Source organism: Perca flavescens, chromosome 15 (genome assembly GCF_004354835.1).
Source record: "Perca flavescens isolate YP-PL-M2 chromosome 15, PFLA_1.0, whole genome shotgun sequence".
Lineage (NCBI taxonomy): Eukaryota > Metazoa > Chordata > Actinopteri > Perciformes > Percidae > Perca > Perca flavescens.
Genome location: NC_041345.1, coordinates 3,404,947 through 3,419,178, shown reverse-complemented (window position 1 = coordinate 3,419,178; position 14,232 = coordinate 3,404,947). Strand labels below are relative to the sequence as shown.

The 14,232-nt window shown below is 40.9% G+C and overlaps 3 protein-coding genes across 7 annotated transcripts in view; all 3 read right to left on the bottom strand.

The window, feature by feature from the left end:
- smurf2 (SMAD specific E3 ubiquitin protein ligase 2) overlaps nucleotides 1-4,499 on the bottom strand; it is a 72,982-nt gene extending 68,483 nt beyond the window's left edge. For both annotated transcript variants that reach the window (XM_028599360.1, XM_028599362.1), the window contains exon 1: nucleotides 4,064-4,499. In XM_028599360.1, coding sequence (XP_028455161.1) covers nucleotides 4,064-4,115 — 52 coding nt within the window. In that variant the 5' untranslated portion in view covers nucleotides 4,116-4,499. The remainder of the gene's footprint in view (nucleotides 1-4,063) is intronic.
- Nucleotides 4,500-6,044: 1,545 nt separating this feature from the next.
- Nucleotides 6,045-11,838, bottom strand: kpna2 (karyopherin alpha 2 (RAG cohort 1, importin alpha 1)). The gene is made up of 11 exons (XM_028599181.1): nucleotides 11,728-11,838; nucleotides 11,360-11,473; nucleotides 11,109-11,249; nucleotides 10,118-10,206; nucleotides 8,975-9,243; nucleotides 8,777-8,871; nucleotides 8,319-8,582; nucleotides 8,005-8,238; nucleotides 7,378-7,560; nucleotides 6,420-6,569; nucleotides 6,045-6,303 (listed from the first exon to the last, which is right to left on the bottom strand). Exons 2-11 carry the CDS (start codon nucleotides 11,414-11,416, stop codon nucleotides 6,214-6,216), a joined length of 1,572 nt encoding a protein of 523 aa, XP_028454982.1. The 5' UTR covers nucleotides 11,417-11,473; nucleotides 11,728-11,838; the 3' UTR covers nucleotides 6,045-6,213.
- Nucleotides 11,839-13,175: 1,337 nt separating this feature from the next.
- The window catches only part of bptf (bromodomain PHD finger transcription factor), a 41,872-nt gene continuing 40,815 nt past the window's right edge, over nucleotides 13,176-14,232 (bottom strand). For 3 of the 4 annotated variants that reach the window (XM_028598516.1, XM_028598518.1, XM_028598519.1), the window contains one exon: nucleotides 13,176-13,576. In XM_028598516.1, coding sequence (XP_028454317.1) covers nucleotides 13,537-13,576 — 40 coding nt within the window. In that variant the 3' untranslated portion in view covers nucleotides 13,176-13,536. The other variant, XM_028598517.1, reaches the window with a different exon arrangement.

Genomic DNA, 14,232 nt, shown 5'->3' with positions numbered 1-14,232 from the left:
TGGAAACACGTCCTGTGTTGTCAAGGGGCAATTCTCACCCCCAAGTGTTAGTTTTAGCAGCTTGCTTGCCATATTTTTTTCCCCCCAGTTTAATAGCTGGCAAACATCTGCAACATCTGGTTCAAATGGACAGGAGGGGGGGTTGTCAGCGAGGAGAGACGCCTACAGCACAAACAGCTACAGGCCTGTTCAAATGTAGCAACTCATCATTTACAACCCGCCTGGAAACAAACGCATCTGCAGCTCGATGGGTCAAAAACATACGCGACTACAGAGGACTACATGCAGCTGTGATGCCGCGACGACACCGTCTAGGCCGATTCCTCCCCATGCAGAAGTCTAATCGGCCCGGTATACACAGCTGTGCAGTGATAAACAAAGAAAGACATCATGACAGTGTGTAGTGAAGCCTCGAGGCTCTGCTCCAGACCTTCCTATAGAGTGGAGCTGCAACGATTAAATCGATTAGTGGTCAACTATTAAATTAATCGCCAACTATTTTGATAATCGAATAATCTGTTTAAAAGTTAATTTCAAGAAAAGAAAATTCTCGCCGCTTGGGTAGCTCACCTGGTAGAGCAGGCGCCCATATGCAGAGGCTCAGTCCTTGATGCAGCGGCTCAGGGTTCGAGTCCGAACTGTGGCCATTTGCTGCAGGTCTTCCCCCTCTCTCCCACCTGTCCTGTCTATTAAAGGGCTAATTAGGCTAAAATGCCCCAAAAACTCTCGGATTCCTTAAACGTGAATATTTTCCAGTGGTAATTTTTAGAACTGCAAAGATTAATTGATTAGTTGTCAACTATTAAATTAATCGCCAACACTTTTGCGTCTACCGCTGTCTGAAAATACTGGTTAGCTGATTCGACTGAAATATTGCATCTGTCAATACAGAAGGAAATATTTGGTAGCTTATTTTGCCGTCAATACTGCCGACGTTGTTTTTCCTGTAATCAGATCAGTATATATTTATGTTTATGGGAAACATCCATGTGTCCAGACAAAGCTAGCAGCAGCAGCAGCGCCGCGTCAAGACACCTTTCTGGTGGGTAAAGACATAGAAAACGCCAAGCTCCCGCCATGCAGGCAGTGTGCAGGAGGCCTTAAATGTGAATATTGTACATTCTTCTCTCCTCTGTGACAGTAAACTGAATATCTTTGAGTTGTGGACAAAACGAGACATTTGAGGACATCATCCAGGGCTTTGGGGAAACACTGATCCACAATTTTTACTATTTTATAGACCAAACAATCGATTAATCAATAAAAACGTCGACAGATTAAATCAACAATGAAAATAAACCCATAAGTTGCAGCCCTATACTGTACGTACTCCTACATATATTATCATGTAGTGTATATCATTTTATGAAAGCTGGGTACCAAATCTTTCTCATTCTGTATTGAACTCTGAATGACTTCTAACAACTATGAAAAACTATGAGAAAAAGAAGAAGAAGATTGATGTCCTTGGCCATCTTGCACCTCCAGCTCTTAAATCCTCATTAAGATCCCTCCTTGTTGTTTTCACTTATTAACCATCAGGAACAGCACCAGCTTAAATATTTCATTTGGCCCCTCCTGATAGGAGTGACCGCGGTGGAATTTGATTCAGGTCAGACCCTGGACGTAGATCAAAACGGGGCAGCTGTCAGCTTCTGCTGCCAGTCAAAACACTGGGCTCTCCTGTAAACCTTTTAGCTGTTTGTGTTGAAAAGGGACAAACCAAACAGCTGGGGGGGTAATGAACTGCTCATTGGCTGAGGATGAACTCTCGAGCAGAACTGCTTTATAAAAACGACGCAGTTAGGCTGCGTTCGGACTAGGGCTGGGCAATATATCGATATCGTGATATGAGACTAGATATCGTCTTAGATTTTGGAAATCGTAATATCGTAAATGGGATTAAGTGGTCTCTTTTCCTGGTTTTAAAGGCTGCATTACAGTAAAGTGATGTAAATTTCTGAACTTACCAGACTGTTGTAACTGTTCTATTAGTCACCTTTACCCACTTAGACATTATATCCACATCACTGATGATTATTTATCAAAAATCTCATTGTGTTAACATTTTGTGAAAGCACCAATAGTCAACACTACAATATCGTTGCGGTATTGATGTCGAGGTGTTTGGTCCAAAATGTTTGCGATATTTGATTTTCTCCATATCGCCCAGCCCTAATTGAACCTATAATCTATTTCATTTAGGTGCAATCCTGCGGGCAAAAAAATGTCCCAGGCCTACTGCTCCCAGTCTGAGGCTGCAGCAGCATCATTAATAGAATTATAATTCATAATCTTTTATTTCAAAGGGTTTACATCAGGGGGGTCAAACTAAACTTCTCTAAGGGCCACACTTGGAAATAAGAATAACACCAGGGGCCAGACACGTAGAGTTTAATGACATGCTTTTATTTAATCAAAGTCAAACATACTTGACTGTATTATCGCATGTCTCGTATAGCTTTCTCACTTAGTTATGTCAACATCAAGCCCTAAAAAAAAAAAAAAAAAAGTTCCTTAGCCATCATAGAGTTTTGCAAATCAAGCAAAACAATAATTATATTTTTTATTTTTTATGAAAACTCTTCGCTTCTGGGGGAATTCCTGAGTTTCAAAGTCGGCAAATCTGCCAAAATTCTGCTTTGAGCGTCACATAATTACAGTTTGAAAAGAGTTTCCCCCGTCTTTTTGGTTTGTGCGCACAACTAGTACTTGCGAGGGGGCCGGATCCCGAGATTTAAAGCATGATTCTCTGTGGAGAAACTCAGTTTTACAGATCTGGCGATTAAACCAACTAATCGATTAGTCGACTAAGAATTTCTTTAGTCGAAGACAGCCCTACAGAAAAGTCTTCAGCTTCAGCTTTAAAAAGCACTGAGAGAGTTGCAGCGGACTTGCAGTTTTCTGGGAGTTTGTTCCAGATATGTGGAGCGTAGAAACTGAACGCTGCTTCTCCATGTTTAGTTGTGACTCTGGGGACAGAAGCAGACCTGTCCCAGACCACCTGAGAGGTCTGGATGCTTCATAATGGAGCAGCAGATCAGAAATAAACCATTCAGTGCTTTATAAACCAATAGTAGTATTTTGAGTCAGTGTAAAGACCTCAGACCTGGAGTGATCCACTTTCTTAGTCTCGGTGCGGACTCGAGCAGTAGCGCTCTGAATCAGCTGCAGCTGTGTAATTGATTTTTTAGGGAGACTTGTAATAAGTAGTAGTAGGCAGTTATGGGACACTTCTCACTGCTCAGTGGCACTTGCAGTCTCTTGTGACCTGTGGAGCTGCCTGTCATCTCTAATCCAGGCTCGTCTGGCATAAAGGCTTGCTTAGAGCTGTCTGGCTAGCCAACTTTATGTGAGGCTGTCTGTCAGCAGAACATATGATAGTTATGCAGCACTCTTACATTGCAGATATGTATATATATATATATATATATATATATACGTTAATCAAGCGACAACCCTCTCAATGGCAGCAGCACAATGTATACTACGATATTTTGCCAATTTTATTTTCCTAGGATGGCGAAAACCTGGGGAAAGCGTGACCCGCCCTACTCTCCCTCCGATTGGCTAGTACTCGTTGCCTGCTCTGGTTGGATTGGTTAGGTTTAGGCAAGAAAATGTAGGATTGGTTGGTGATAGGGTAAGAATGTCAGGGTGAGCCAATCAGAGGCAGATAAGGTACGGTAGGGCGGGACATGCCTTCGCCATCCTGGAAAAGGAATACTACTCGCCTCCGGGACCCGTGTTATGGTGGTGGTGGTAACTGGCGACAACCACAGGGTTGAGACTATTTCCAAGAACAATAATATCCAAATTGAGTCATATCTACATGTTCAGCCGGACAGTCCTCCAATATAAGCTAACACTGTAAAAACAAGTAATATTTAAAATGCACTGTAGCGGTTAACCAAATCGTGGAAATCACGGGGAAAAGAACCGGCGGTAAGCCAACTCCATGGCCCATGGGAACTGTTCCCATCCAGCAAATACACAGAGCCTTCCTAGCTAGTGTGTGTGTGGGGGGGGACAGACTTGGGCATTTAAAAGCATTGCTAGCTACCTGTTAATCGCAGCTTCACAGGGCCATTCCGCCGGACTCCTTGGTTAGACATGTCCTCTTGGTTCCAGCCTTCACTGCACGTAATCAAAATGTGTCGTTAACTAAAAAAAAAAAATTAAAAAAAATAGGTTTATCAACCTCTCCGCCAGTTTTAGACAGTAATGGAGTCAAGGCATTGTGGCCCGGATGTGAAGTTAACTGCCATCGCGATCGTTCACAAATGCGAAAAAATTAAAATTAAAATTAAAATAAAAATGGCAAATGACTTCTCCCTGGTGAGACGTAAAAACGAGCTACTGTAACGCGGTGTTTTATCTTCACATGTTCGGCAGCAGCAGCCTCCGCCCGGACCGTGAGTCCTCCTCTCCGCTCGTCGAGAGTTGAACTGTTGAGCCCTCCAGTGTGGATCCCACTTCAGGAGGCTGCTGGTAGGAGCTGACCGGTGACGACAGCACATTTTGGGGGGGGAGTGAAACATTTCAATTCAATTCAAAGGGCTTTATTGGCATGGGGAAAACAGACGTTTTCATTGCCAAAAGCAAGTGTGTAATAAAAACAATAATGGACATACAATAAGTAATGATCTAACCTTACTAGAATAAAGTGTAAACAGAACTCTAACATGTCAACATTGTAAAATATTTAAGTAAAAATGGGTTTAGTGCTTTCTCGCCTCACAGATTTCCTTGGATTGTGGTGGCACCTGGACCGTGGCTGTGGCTGCTGCCACGGTCCTGCTCTACGCCCACTGCTATTATTAGTCATAGTTCTCTTTACTGTTACTATAATTGCCGCTGTTCATGTCATATTTCTGTTTATTGTAAAAAAAAAAAAAAAAAAAAAGAAGGTATTACTCCCCCAAATAAATTTAAGAAAATATATTCTGTGATAAAACTATTTTCATGAGATTGAAAAACAGCACTGCCTTAAAAATAAAAAAGCATGGGGATCATACATCATAACTATATGGCAAAAATTGTATCTTCCATCTTGACAATAGCGTGGTAAACTGTTGAATTAGGCCGTTCACGTTACAAAGAATTTATCCCGTGACCCGACGATGGATGGATGGATGTTACAATGAATCTACCAGGAATATGCAATCTGATTTGCATTTCTGAATCCAGTTGAGCCGGATTAAAGTTTGACATTATCAGAAAAATGCTTATTTGCTACAACCAGCAGCCAGTTAGGTTAGCTTAGCATGACAAAGCTACCCTGGCTCTGTCTAAAGGTGACAGAATTGCCTACATGTACACCTCTGAGGCTCTCATTAAGATGTTGCAACTTATTTGTACAAAAATAATGTAGTTTTATGGGGGTTTTGTGCCAGATTATTTCTTGGCTGGAAGCATAATCTCTCCATAAAACCATTTTTTGTAGCACAACAATGTAGTGCTATCGTTGGTATGAACCAAGGATGGACTCCCTGAGGTAGCAAGCTGAGAAGGGCAAAACACAGGACCAACTGCAAGATGGCACCACCTGCTGGTTTACATTTAGTTCATTATATGGCAGCTAGAAATAGGGCCGAGCCGGGAGAATCATTTAAGTCTGGTATGTGACTAGGCAGCAAACCATTTGGCTACCTAGACTTTAAACTATACACAATTTTGTGCATGTAAACATGTCAACATTAGAAGCTAAAGCTTCCATTTGTAAGCTTTAGCTCTTTAAATACCAGAACTTCTGTTGGACATACATTCGTCAATGCAAAGTGCCTCTACTTCCAGATATAATAAAATAAAAAATAGATTCATGTGTGACATCGCATGATTTATTGCTTGCCATACTGGCAGTTAATGGAGTCATAAAAGTTAAATTTGGTGAGAGTAGAACTGAGTTAGGATGAGCAAGCATAAATATAACACTGCTTGGCTAATCACATAACACAAAAAGATGAACTATTGAAATACCACTTTTTGTGAAGGGAAGAAAATTACTATTTAGTAATTATAGACTCAACACAAAGTAAATGCCCTTGATGGTGAAAACAACATGATCTGAACTTTATTTACAATCACGTTTTGTCATAATAAAACAGTATGTACAATACATACAAAAACAGTGATAACAGTTACATGAAGAAAAGGACAAACAGTAGCAAAGAGGGTACAGTACAGGTGAGAGTAGAGGTATTAGAACATTATCTAGAAATGGAAAGTGCTCTCGTTTTCACTGATTTGGAATGCATATCCGTCATTGGTAGCTTCTGGGACCACAGACTGCACCTCCTCCTCCTTTAAAAATAAAACAAACCGAAAAGTAAAAATCAGTAAGACCACTCCTGGACATTTTGTTTTTATTATTTTTTTTTTTTTATAATCCGTTCAAACATTTCACAAAAGACACTTACCTCCCCAGAGAAGTATTTCTCAATCAGGTTGAGGGATGCCTTGTAGATCATCTCGTTCTCATGAGACTGCAGAGCCTCAATCTTGTCCAGTCCGCCGCATTCTTCAATCATGAGACTCAGCTTGTCCGACTCCCCAATTTTGTCCCCAGCCTGGTAGGAAAACACCATTGACATATATAAAGTGGACCAATAGACCCCGTTGCTTTGGACGGAGACCAGTGAAGGCTATTAGAAGCACTTTTCCGGTGATCTCTTGCTTTACTGCGCAGCCTCCAACTGACAGACAACGTAAATGTGACGTGAGCAACCTGTCTGAAAGTGTGAAGTCTTCTGGTAGCTGTGCCGAGAGAAATCTCAATCATTCCCAATCTTACAGAGACGGAGAGTGTAGGTGGATGTAAGGAGATAACATAAGCACAGGCTAATTATTGCAAACCAACATGCTAGTTAACATTAGTAATTAAACCTAAACAACTAATGTAAGTCTAAACTGCCTGTGAGCTTCTCCTGTACTATACGGCAATTCCTCTACTGTGTGACAGTAAGTCTCGTGGTTATGACCCAATCGTTAGCCTATTTTTACAAAAACGTCTGCTACGGAGGTACAAGGTAATGGAGCCTTTTATACATTGTCGTGTTTCTTTAGAAATAAACAACGGACAAATGGAGTCTTTAAACGCTTCAGATGTAAAGTTATTTGCTGTCAAGTGACGTAAAAAAAAAAAAAAAAAAAAAAAGGCCATCAGTGTAATGCTAACAAGAGGTGATCGCTTTGTAGCAACAAAATGGCGCCATCGGAGGTTTGCGTTCTGAAGCGAAGCTTACCCCCCTTGGAAAACACACACCAGCAGAAGTATTTCACAGCCATCTTGTCACGTCCAGTGACACAAATTGGACTTATGAGCTCATGCAAAACTGATAACACACATCTCCATTTTTCCATGAAAGAGGCACTCACCATGAAGATATTGGTAATGGCGTCCAAGATGACGAGGACAATTTTGCTGTCCTTTGAGGAGAGCAGATCCAGCAGAGGCTCGAGCACATTGGCTTGAACGAGGTAAACCACCTGCTGAACGTTGCCCCCACTGGTGAAGTTGGTAATAGCCCACACAATCTCCTTCTGAGTCTTGTAGTCACCCTGCAGAGAAAAGACAAAAGGAACATGATCAGCCACATAGTCCTGAAAAGTTAAGAAGAATGAATAATGTAGACATCTGGGTTCGAGAGCAGTGTCCAGGCCAAATTTAAGCTTCGCACGAGTGAAACAAATCCAACCAGGGCTACAACTAATGAATAATCTGCACAATATTTTCTCCATTAAGTGATAATTGTTTAGTCTATAAAATATCAGAAACTAGGTAAAACAGTCCTTCCCAAAAATCAAGGAGATATATCTTTAAATGTCTTGTCCAAAACATTCAGATAAAGATATAATAAAAAAAAAAAAAAAAAAAAAAAAAAAAAAAAAGCAGGAAAGCTTCACACTTTTGCATGAAAAAATTAATAGCTTGGCGATTTTTTGTTGTTGTAGTAAATAATCACAGCCCTAAATCCAACCCAAAGTGTTAGGGTTAACACTTACCTCCACAAGCGTATTGACCATGTATGGAACGAGGCCTGCGTTGATGACCTCCTGGATTTGGGTGTCCTTCCCTGCGGTGATGTTGGACAGAGTCCAGGCGGCCTCCTTCTGGATGTTGTTTCTTTTGTGGCGCAGCAGCTTCGGGAACATGGGCAGGGCAGAGGCATCCAGCACCACCTGAGTCTGCTCATCTGTACCGGTCACAATGTTGCCGATGGCACGCAGCGCTGGGGTCTGAGGGAAGAAAAGGGGTTACGCTTCTGATGTACACATCGGAAGCACTAATGGAAAAAAAATAAAGATTGTATACGTACAATGACGGGGAGCACTTCACTTCCAAGCAGCTCCACCAGGCGAGAAACTAGGCCGGCCTGGACTATCACCTCGATGCGGTCATTAGAGCCATCCGTCAGGTATGAAACGGCCCAACACGCGTCGGCCAACACCTCTTGGTCATCGGTGTGTAGTAGACGAACCAGAGTGGGTAGGATCTGTTGGATCGCACTCATCGGGGGCGAGGGGTTCTTGTTGCGGCAAAGGTTAGACAGTGTCCATGTAACATTTCTCAGGTACGCTGTCTGCAAAGAAAATCAAGTATAAGAGAAGGACAGGCATCAGTTTGATGTTAAGCAGCATTTGGTTGAGTCACAGCACCCTCTAGTGGGCAGTGAGGCCAATACATTTGACCATTTCAAGAGCACGGCTTTCTGATATTGCATGATTAAAAACAAAGAATACAGGGGATATGTAACATGATTAAAAGAATACTCACAGGTAATACAGACAGGTCAGGAACTGCCAACAGAGTGAGCAGAGGGGCCACAGCTCCATGCTTGATGACCCTGTCTCTAAGAGGTGAGCCATCACCTAAATAGGAGAGAGGGGGGGGGGAATTAAAAATGTATGACTTTTGCTTATCGCCACGCAACAGTCACGACAAACAACCATATTAATAAATTGGGCCAGTTACCAGCGATGTTTCCCAGTGCCCAGACTGCTTGCTCGCTGATGTGCTGGTGGGGGGAGGTGACCAGGCTGATGAAGGCAGGAATGGCCCCGCCCTCAACAACTGCCGCTGTCTGATCGGACGTCCCAGAGGCAATGTTTGTCAGAGCCCAGGAAGCCTCGAACTGGATTGGATGGCAGTCTGCCCGCCCCAGGAAGGCGACAAACTTGGGGATCAGGCCAGCACTGATCATCTGGTTAATGGGAGGATTCTTGTCCCGAGACAGAAGTTTACTGCATTCAGGAAAAAAGTACAGTAAGCGTTGAGTCATCGTGGCAGTCAGTAGTCATCTTTAAAAAGGAAGACACCAACTTGGGACTGTCTTATTTCCCGTGTCCCCCAGAGTTAGAGGTCCATACGTACCCTTCTCCTCTCCGTGCGTGTCATAACTCTCTCGGACGGCACCCACTGCTAGCCTAGCTTAGCACAGATCCTGGAGGTAACCGGCTCCATATCTAAACTACTGCTCCCAATAAGTGACAAAATGACACCAACATTTTCCTATTTACATGTTGTGATTTGTATAGTCACAGCATGTACAAATAACAAGGTCACATGAGACAGCCATCTAACCGTATATATACTGGGAACTATATTCTCAGAAGGCGAAGCACTGCTACTTCTGCTACTTGGGCGGAGGGATTTGCTCGCAGCACCTGAGAAGCCCCGTGATGAGGAGTAGAGAGCAACAACGGCACTTTTCAGGTGCTAATCACTCCGCCCCAGTAGCAGAAGTAGCAGTGCTTCGCCTTCTGAGAATATAGTTGCCAGTATTTATACGGTTAGAAGATGCTGTGTGTCATGTGACCTTCTTATTCGTACACGCTGCGACTATACAAATCACAACATGTAAATAGGAAAATGTTGGCTTTATTTTGTCACTTATTGGGAGCAGTAGGCTAGATAGCCGGTTACCTCCCGGATCTGTGCTAAGCTAGCGGTGTGGGCGTCAGACAGAGTTACAACACGTACGGAGATGAGAAGGGTATGTATGGACTTATCTAACTCTGGGGGATATGCTAAATAAGTTAAAGTCCCAATAAGTCGGCGTGTTCCTTTAAAGATGCAGTAAAACTCAATTTGAGAGATTTGATTAATTGTTATTACCGTGCCGCCTGCGTCGCCTGGAGCTGAGACTCAGCATCACCGCTGTTCACTCCTGCAAGAATCTCTTCAACTGTCCACTGTCTGAAGGCCTGCAGATGGTCACACATGAGCAATGATTAAAAAAAATAAAAACAAAAATACACATACACAGGAGGTGAACATGAATGGGTTTACATTACATGAATGCAATATCCCTGCTAGTTTATGAATGTTTAAACTTTTATTGATACTTTCAGAAAGTAATGAACTGTAGTAAATCAAGGGTGGGGTTTATGGTGTTGCACTGGTTCCTCCTCTTTTGTTTTAGGCCTGAAATTAAGGATTATCTTTTTCGATTATTTTCTTGATTAGTCGTTTGGTAAAATGTCAGTAAACTGTGTACACCTGACGGTCTTATAGGCTACATTAGCCCTCCTACACAATCTGGACTGTGGTCATAACATCTACAGCTTATAACTTATTCCTAGATAGAGATAGATCTTAAAGTATTATTTCTTTTGTCGAGCAATATTATGTTTACATTCTTGTCTTATAGTTTATAAGCTATTTCACTGTTCCAATCCCTGCACTGTTCACTTTTGCGCAACAACCACCACTACACTCACTCTACCATAGCACCTTAACATGGTCATTGCATCACATGAAATAATCGCAATGAAGAAGCTCGAATCAAGAGAATTTTTACGGTCTTAAAAAAAGAAAAATTAGTTGCCAACTACTTACTAAATGTTTGCAGCTCCAATTTGTCTAATCAAAATTTGGTACGGTATCAATGCAGGAACAAATATATATTTCAATTCAGTAACACCAACAGTCAAAGATCACAATAGAGCTGCTGAGTAAAGTCCTTTTTCTTTGCCTGTTTTTGCAGGATTATAGGGTTGGAGAACCGACATTATTTGGAACGGGGTGGGGTTTGGTTCACCCCCTGGACATAAATATTGAATTCTTGCAACAGATTAAACAACAGAGTAAACATTAAAAGGCCTACCTGACAGTTTTGGGTTCTTTCCTGAAGAGGAGAAGTCGCATCGTCAGGAAACGCAGCCACATTTCTTCTTTTGAACATTTGATCATCTTTCTTCGCCTTGCGGAGCTCCACGTTCACCTCCACCCTCCTGCGTCGAAGTTCCTGCGTTCATTTAAAATTAAGTCAGAAATTATTTTTTTTCATCCAAACAAAACTCGTTGACAACGATACTGATACGATGCCAAACTCAATACTTGTTGGAGTAAACTCACATTGGCATCTTTGCCTTTGTTCTTGAACTTGCTCAGACGTTCGACGTTTTCAGACATTTTCAAGTGACAACGAGGCGTAGCAGCAGTTTAAAATTAAGTCTGGTGAGGTTATCCCTGCACAAAAAAAAAAAAAAAAAAAAAAAGAAGTTATTTTGAGGTGCCTCTTGAGGCGAATGACCAACATGTCTAGCTAGCTAGCTAGCTAAGCAGACCGTCGGTTTGAGAGTAAAAATAGGCCTACTGACAGCTGGCTGAAGTTGGAAATAGCTAGCACAACACATAAAAACATGGAAAAAAAACGTATATTTTTCAAATATAAAATGAAATTCTTTTTAAATAAACTACATATGCAGTTGACACGAGCTTACCTGATCCTCGCGCAAAGGTTATGGTACCCAGAAAGTGCCGCACAGACCTTTAAATTCCTGCAACAAAGCCTCCTGATTGGGCCGTTCGAGCAAAAGCATCCAACCGCCTCCGTTCATTGGAACGTTTCAAAAAATCACAGGGGCTCACGGGATATGTCGTCACTACGTAGTAGCATCGCGATATCTCCGTGTGATTTCAATTCTATGGTTAAATCCGACTCTGGGTCGGTTTTCTATTTTTTCAGTGAACGTTTGCGAGGGATGAACTGTTCCCGGATCGGCGCATTTTTTGTGTCATGCTGCTCTACAGGGAAATAGTTTAAACGGTCCCAAAAAAAACCCTCCATGTAACTAAGTAAATGTTTCTATTATAGATATTTTGTAAATCTGAAATCTTAAATTATACCGGCTACTTTTTAAATATTTAGTTGTTCGGCAAATAAATGCATCTTTCTGAACACGGTTTTATTCTTATCAGCTCATACTAACAACAGAACGGTTTTTGAGATAATGAAAAATAAATACATACATAAGCCTATGAAATACAACCTGAAATAAATAAATGATAAAATAAAAATATAACCGTAAATATATAAATGTCAATATAGTTCAAAAAACAAATGGGGCGGGACTTTTGCTGCATGTCATTCCCCCTCTCTACCACTTTTGCCTTCAGCTGTCTTATCCAAAAAAAGCCCAAAAAATAATAGGTTTTATTTTAAAATGGACCTTTTTCTAATGACTACTTTTATTTATTTCAGGGGACTTTTATATCATACGTCCTTTGAAAAACATCCTCCGAAAAAAAATGTATTTATTGAACTATATTGACTATTTCATACATGTATTTCCTCATTTATTTATTCCAGGATGTATTCCTTAGGCATATTTATTCATTTACAGTATGTATTTATTTAATGTTGAATAAAATGTCATTCCATACCCATGTGTCACCGTCTGCCACAAACACACGAGGAAGAAATCAGTCTTTTCTATTTTATTAAGTTCCATATACATCAATATTTCTTCAGATGTAATACAAAAAAAGAAAAAGAAAAGAAATCAAGTGAAAATCTGACAATATTTTTTTTTTCCTTTTACAAATACATAATTTCATGATCTCCGGTCAGTCACTACTGCAGAGCCATCCATCTACAATATCCCATTACAGTACTTTCTGTAGGTTAGAAAAGTTTAACCAAGCAGACCATTGATGTCCACTTATTTAGTACAACTGTCTTTCATGCCACTTCAGACTCAACAATGAGAGGAAATGGGAGAGAAAAAAAAAAAAAACATTGTTCCACATATCCGAATTTAGACACAAAACTCTTGACACATTATGCTCTGTAAAACTCAGCAATTGTATGTCAGTATTCAATTTCTTATTTCTCATTGGACATGATGAATACAAGGATGGCCTGAGGGGATTTTTTTTTTTTTTTAACAAAAAAAAAAAAAAAACAACAAAAACAGACTGAGATCAAAATAATAAACGTGGAAATATGAGAGCTCCTTAAGAGTCTTTTCTCCGAGGTAAACTTTCTTCTGAAATGCCTCAGTTGCTCACGCATCCTCAGTACAGTCCCACTGATTAAGACAGGTCCCAAAAAAGGTCCCTTTAGAGCTGAAAACAGGGGGCAGAAGGCAGCTCTGCCTGAACAGCTCTGTGAAAGCAGCAGTGCTGGTTGCACCGTCAGAAGGTGCGCATCCCGAACGCAGTGTGAGGCAGAGTCTGTCACAGAGTTACAGTTCAGAAAAGCCATATTCTTGGCAAGTGCATTTTGTTTGACCAATGTGCGATGCTCTCTAAGAGGCTGACGAACACTGTAGCTTGTTGTTATGAGACCTACAGAATGCAGAGAGAGGGGAAAGTTGAGAGCCCTTTCGCTTTTTGGGTTTATTGTTGTGACATCTCGACAAAATAAAAGACACAGAGGATGCAAATGGGTCGATCCTGCAGCCATGTTGGGTGTCATTTATTGGGAATGCCTTTATTACTTGAAGAAACTTTCCACAACTACAAAACTGAGGTTACTTCGTGAAGTTAGGAACAGGACGAGCGCAAATGCTTGACTCTTTTGTAGTACATTTTAGTCTTATAAAGTAATACTATCTAAAATGATTTGTTTCATAATTATTTAAAACATTCAAACACAGTGTTAGATATATCTTACAACCACTGTACAAGATAAAAAGTATGTACATTCAAGACAACCACCTTAACAACCAGCTCAATCAAACTCAACAGGGATGTAACGTACAAAGCATCTCATAAATATCTTTGTGTAATAAAATATGCAGCTTTATATATATATATTTTTTTATATCCAAAAAGGTCAAGATATTATCCAATCCAACTCAGATGTATAACAGAAAATAAATACAAGTTAGGAACTAAAATGCATTTAAAATCCCTCTGAAAACACCCTTAGCTACTGTGATGGACTGTTCAAAAATAAAAAAAGGCCAAATTGAAGGAAATGATGAGAAGAAAGCATGTCC

What these genes read in the sequence shown, in the direction of transcription:
- kpna2 (XM_028599181.1), bottom strand. Translation starts at nt 11,416, where the DNA reads ATGTCTGAAAACGTCGAACGTCTGAGCAAGTTCAAGAACAAAGGCAAA. An exon ending in ACAAAGGCAAAGATGCCAAT is followed by an intron (nt 11,250 to 11,359) that starts GTGAGTTTACTC and finishes AAATGAACGCAG; the next exon opens with GAACTTCGACGCAGGAGGGT. An exon ending in CTGACCTGTCTGTATTACCT is followed by an intron (nt 8,583 to 8,776) that starts GTGAGTATTCTT and finishes TTTTCTTTGCAG; the next exon opens with ACAGCGTACCTGAGAAATGT.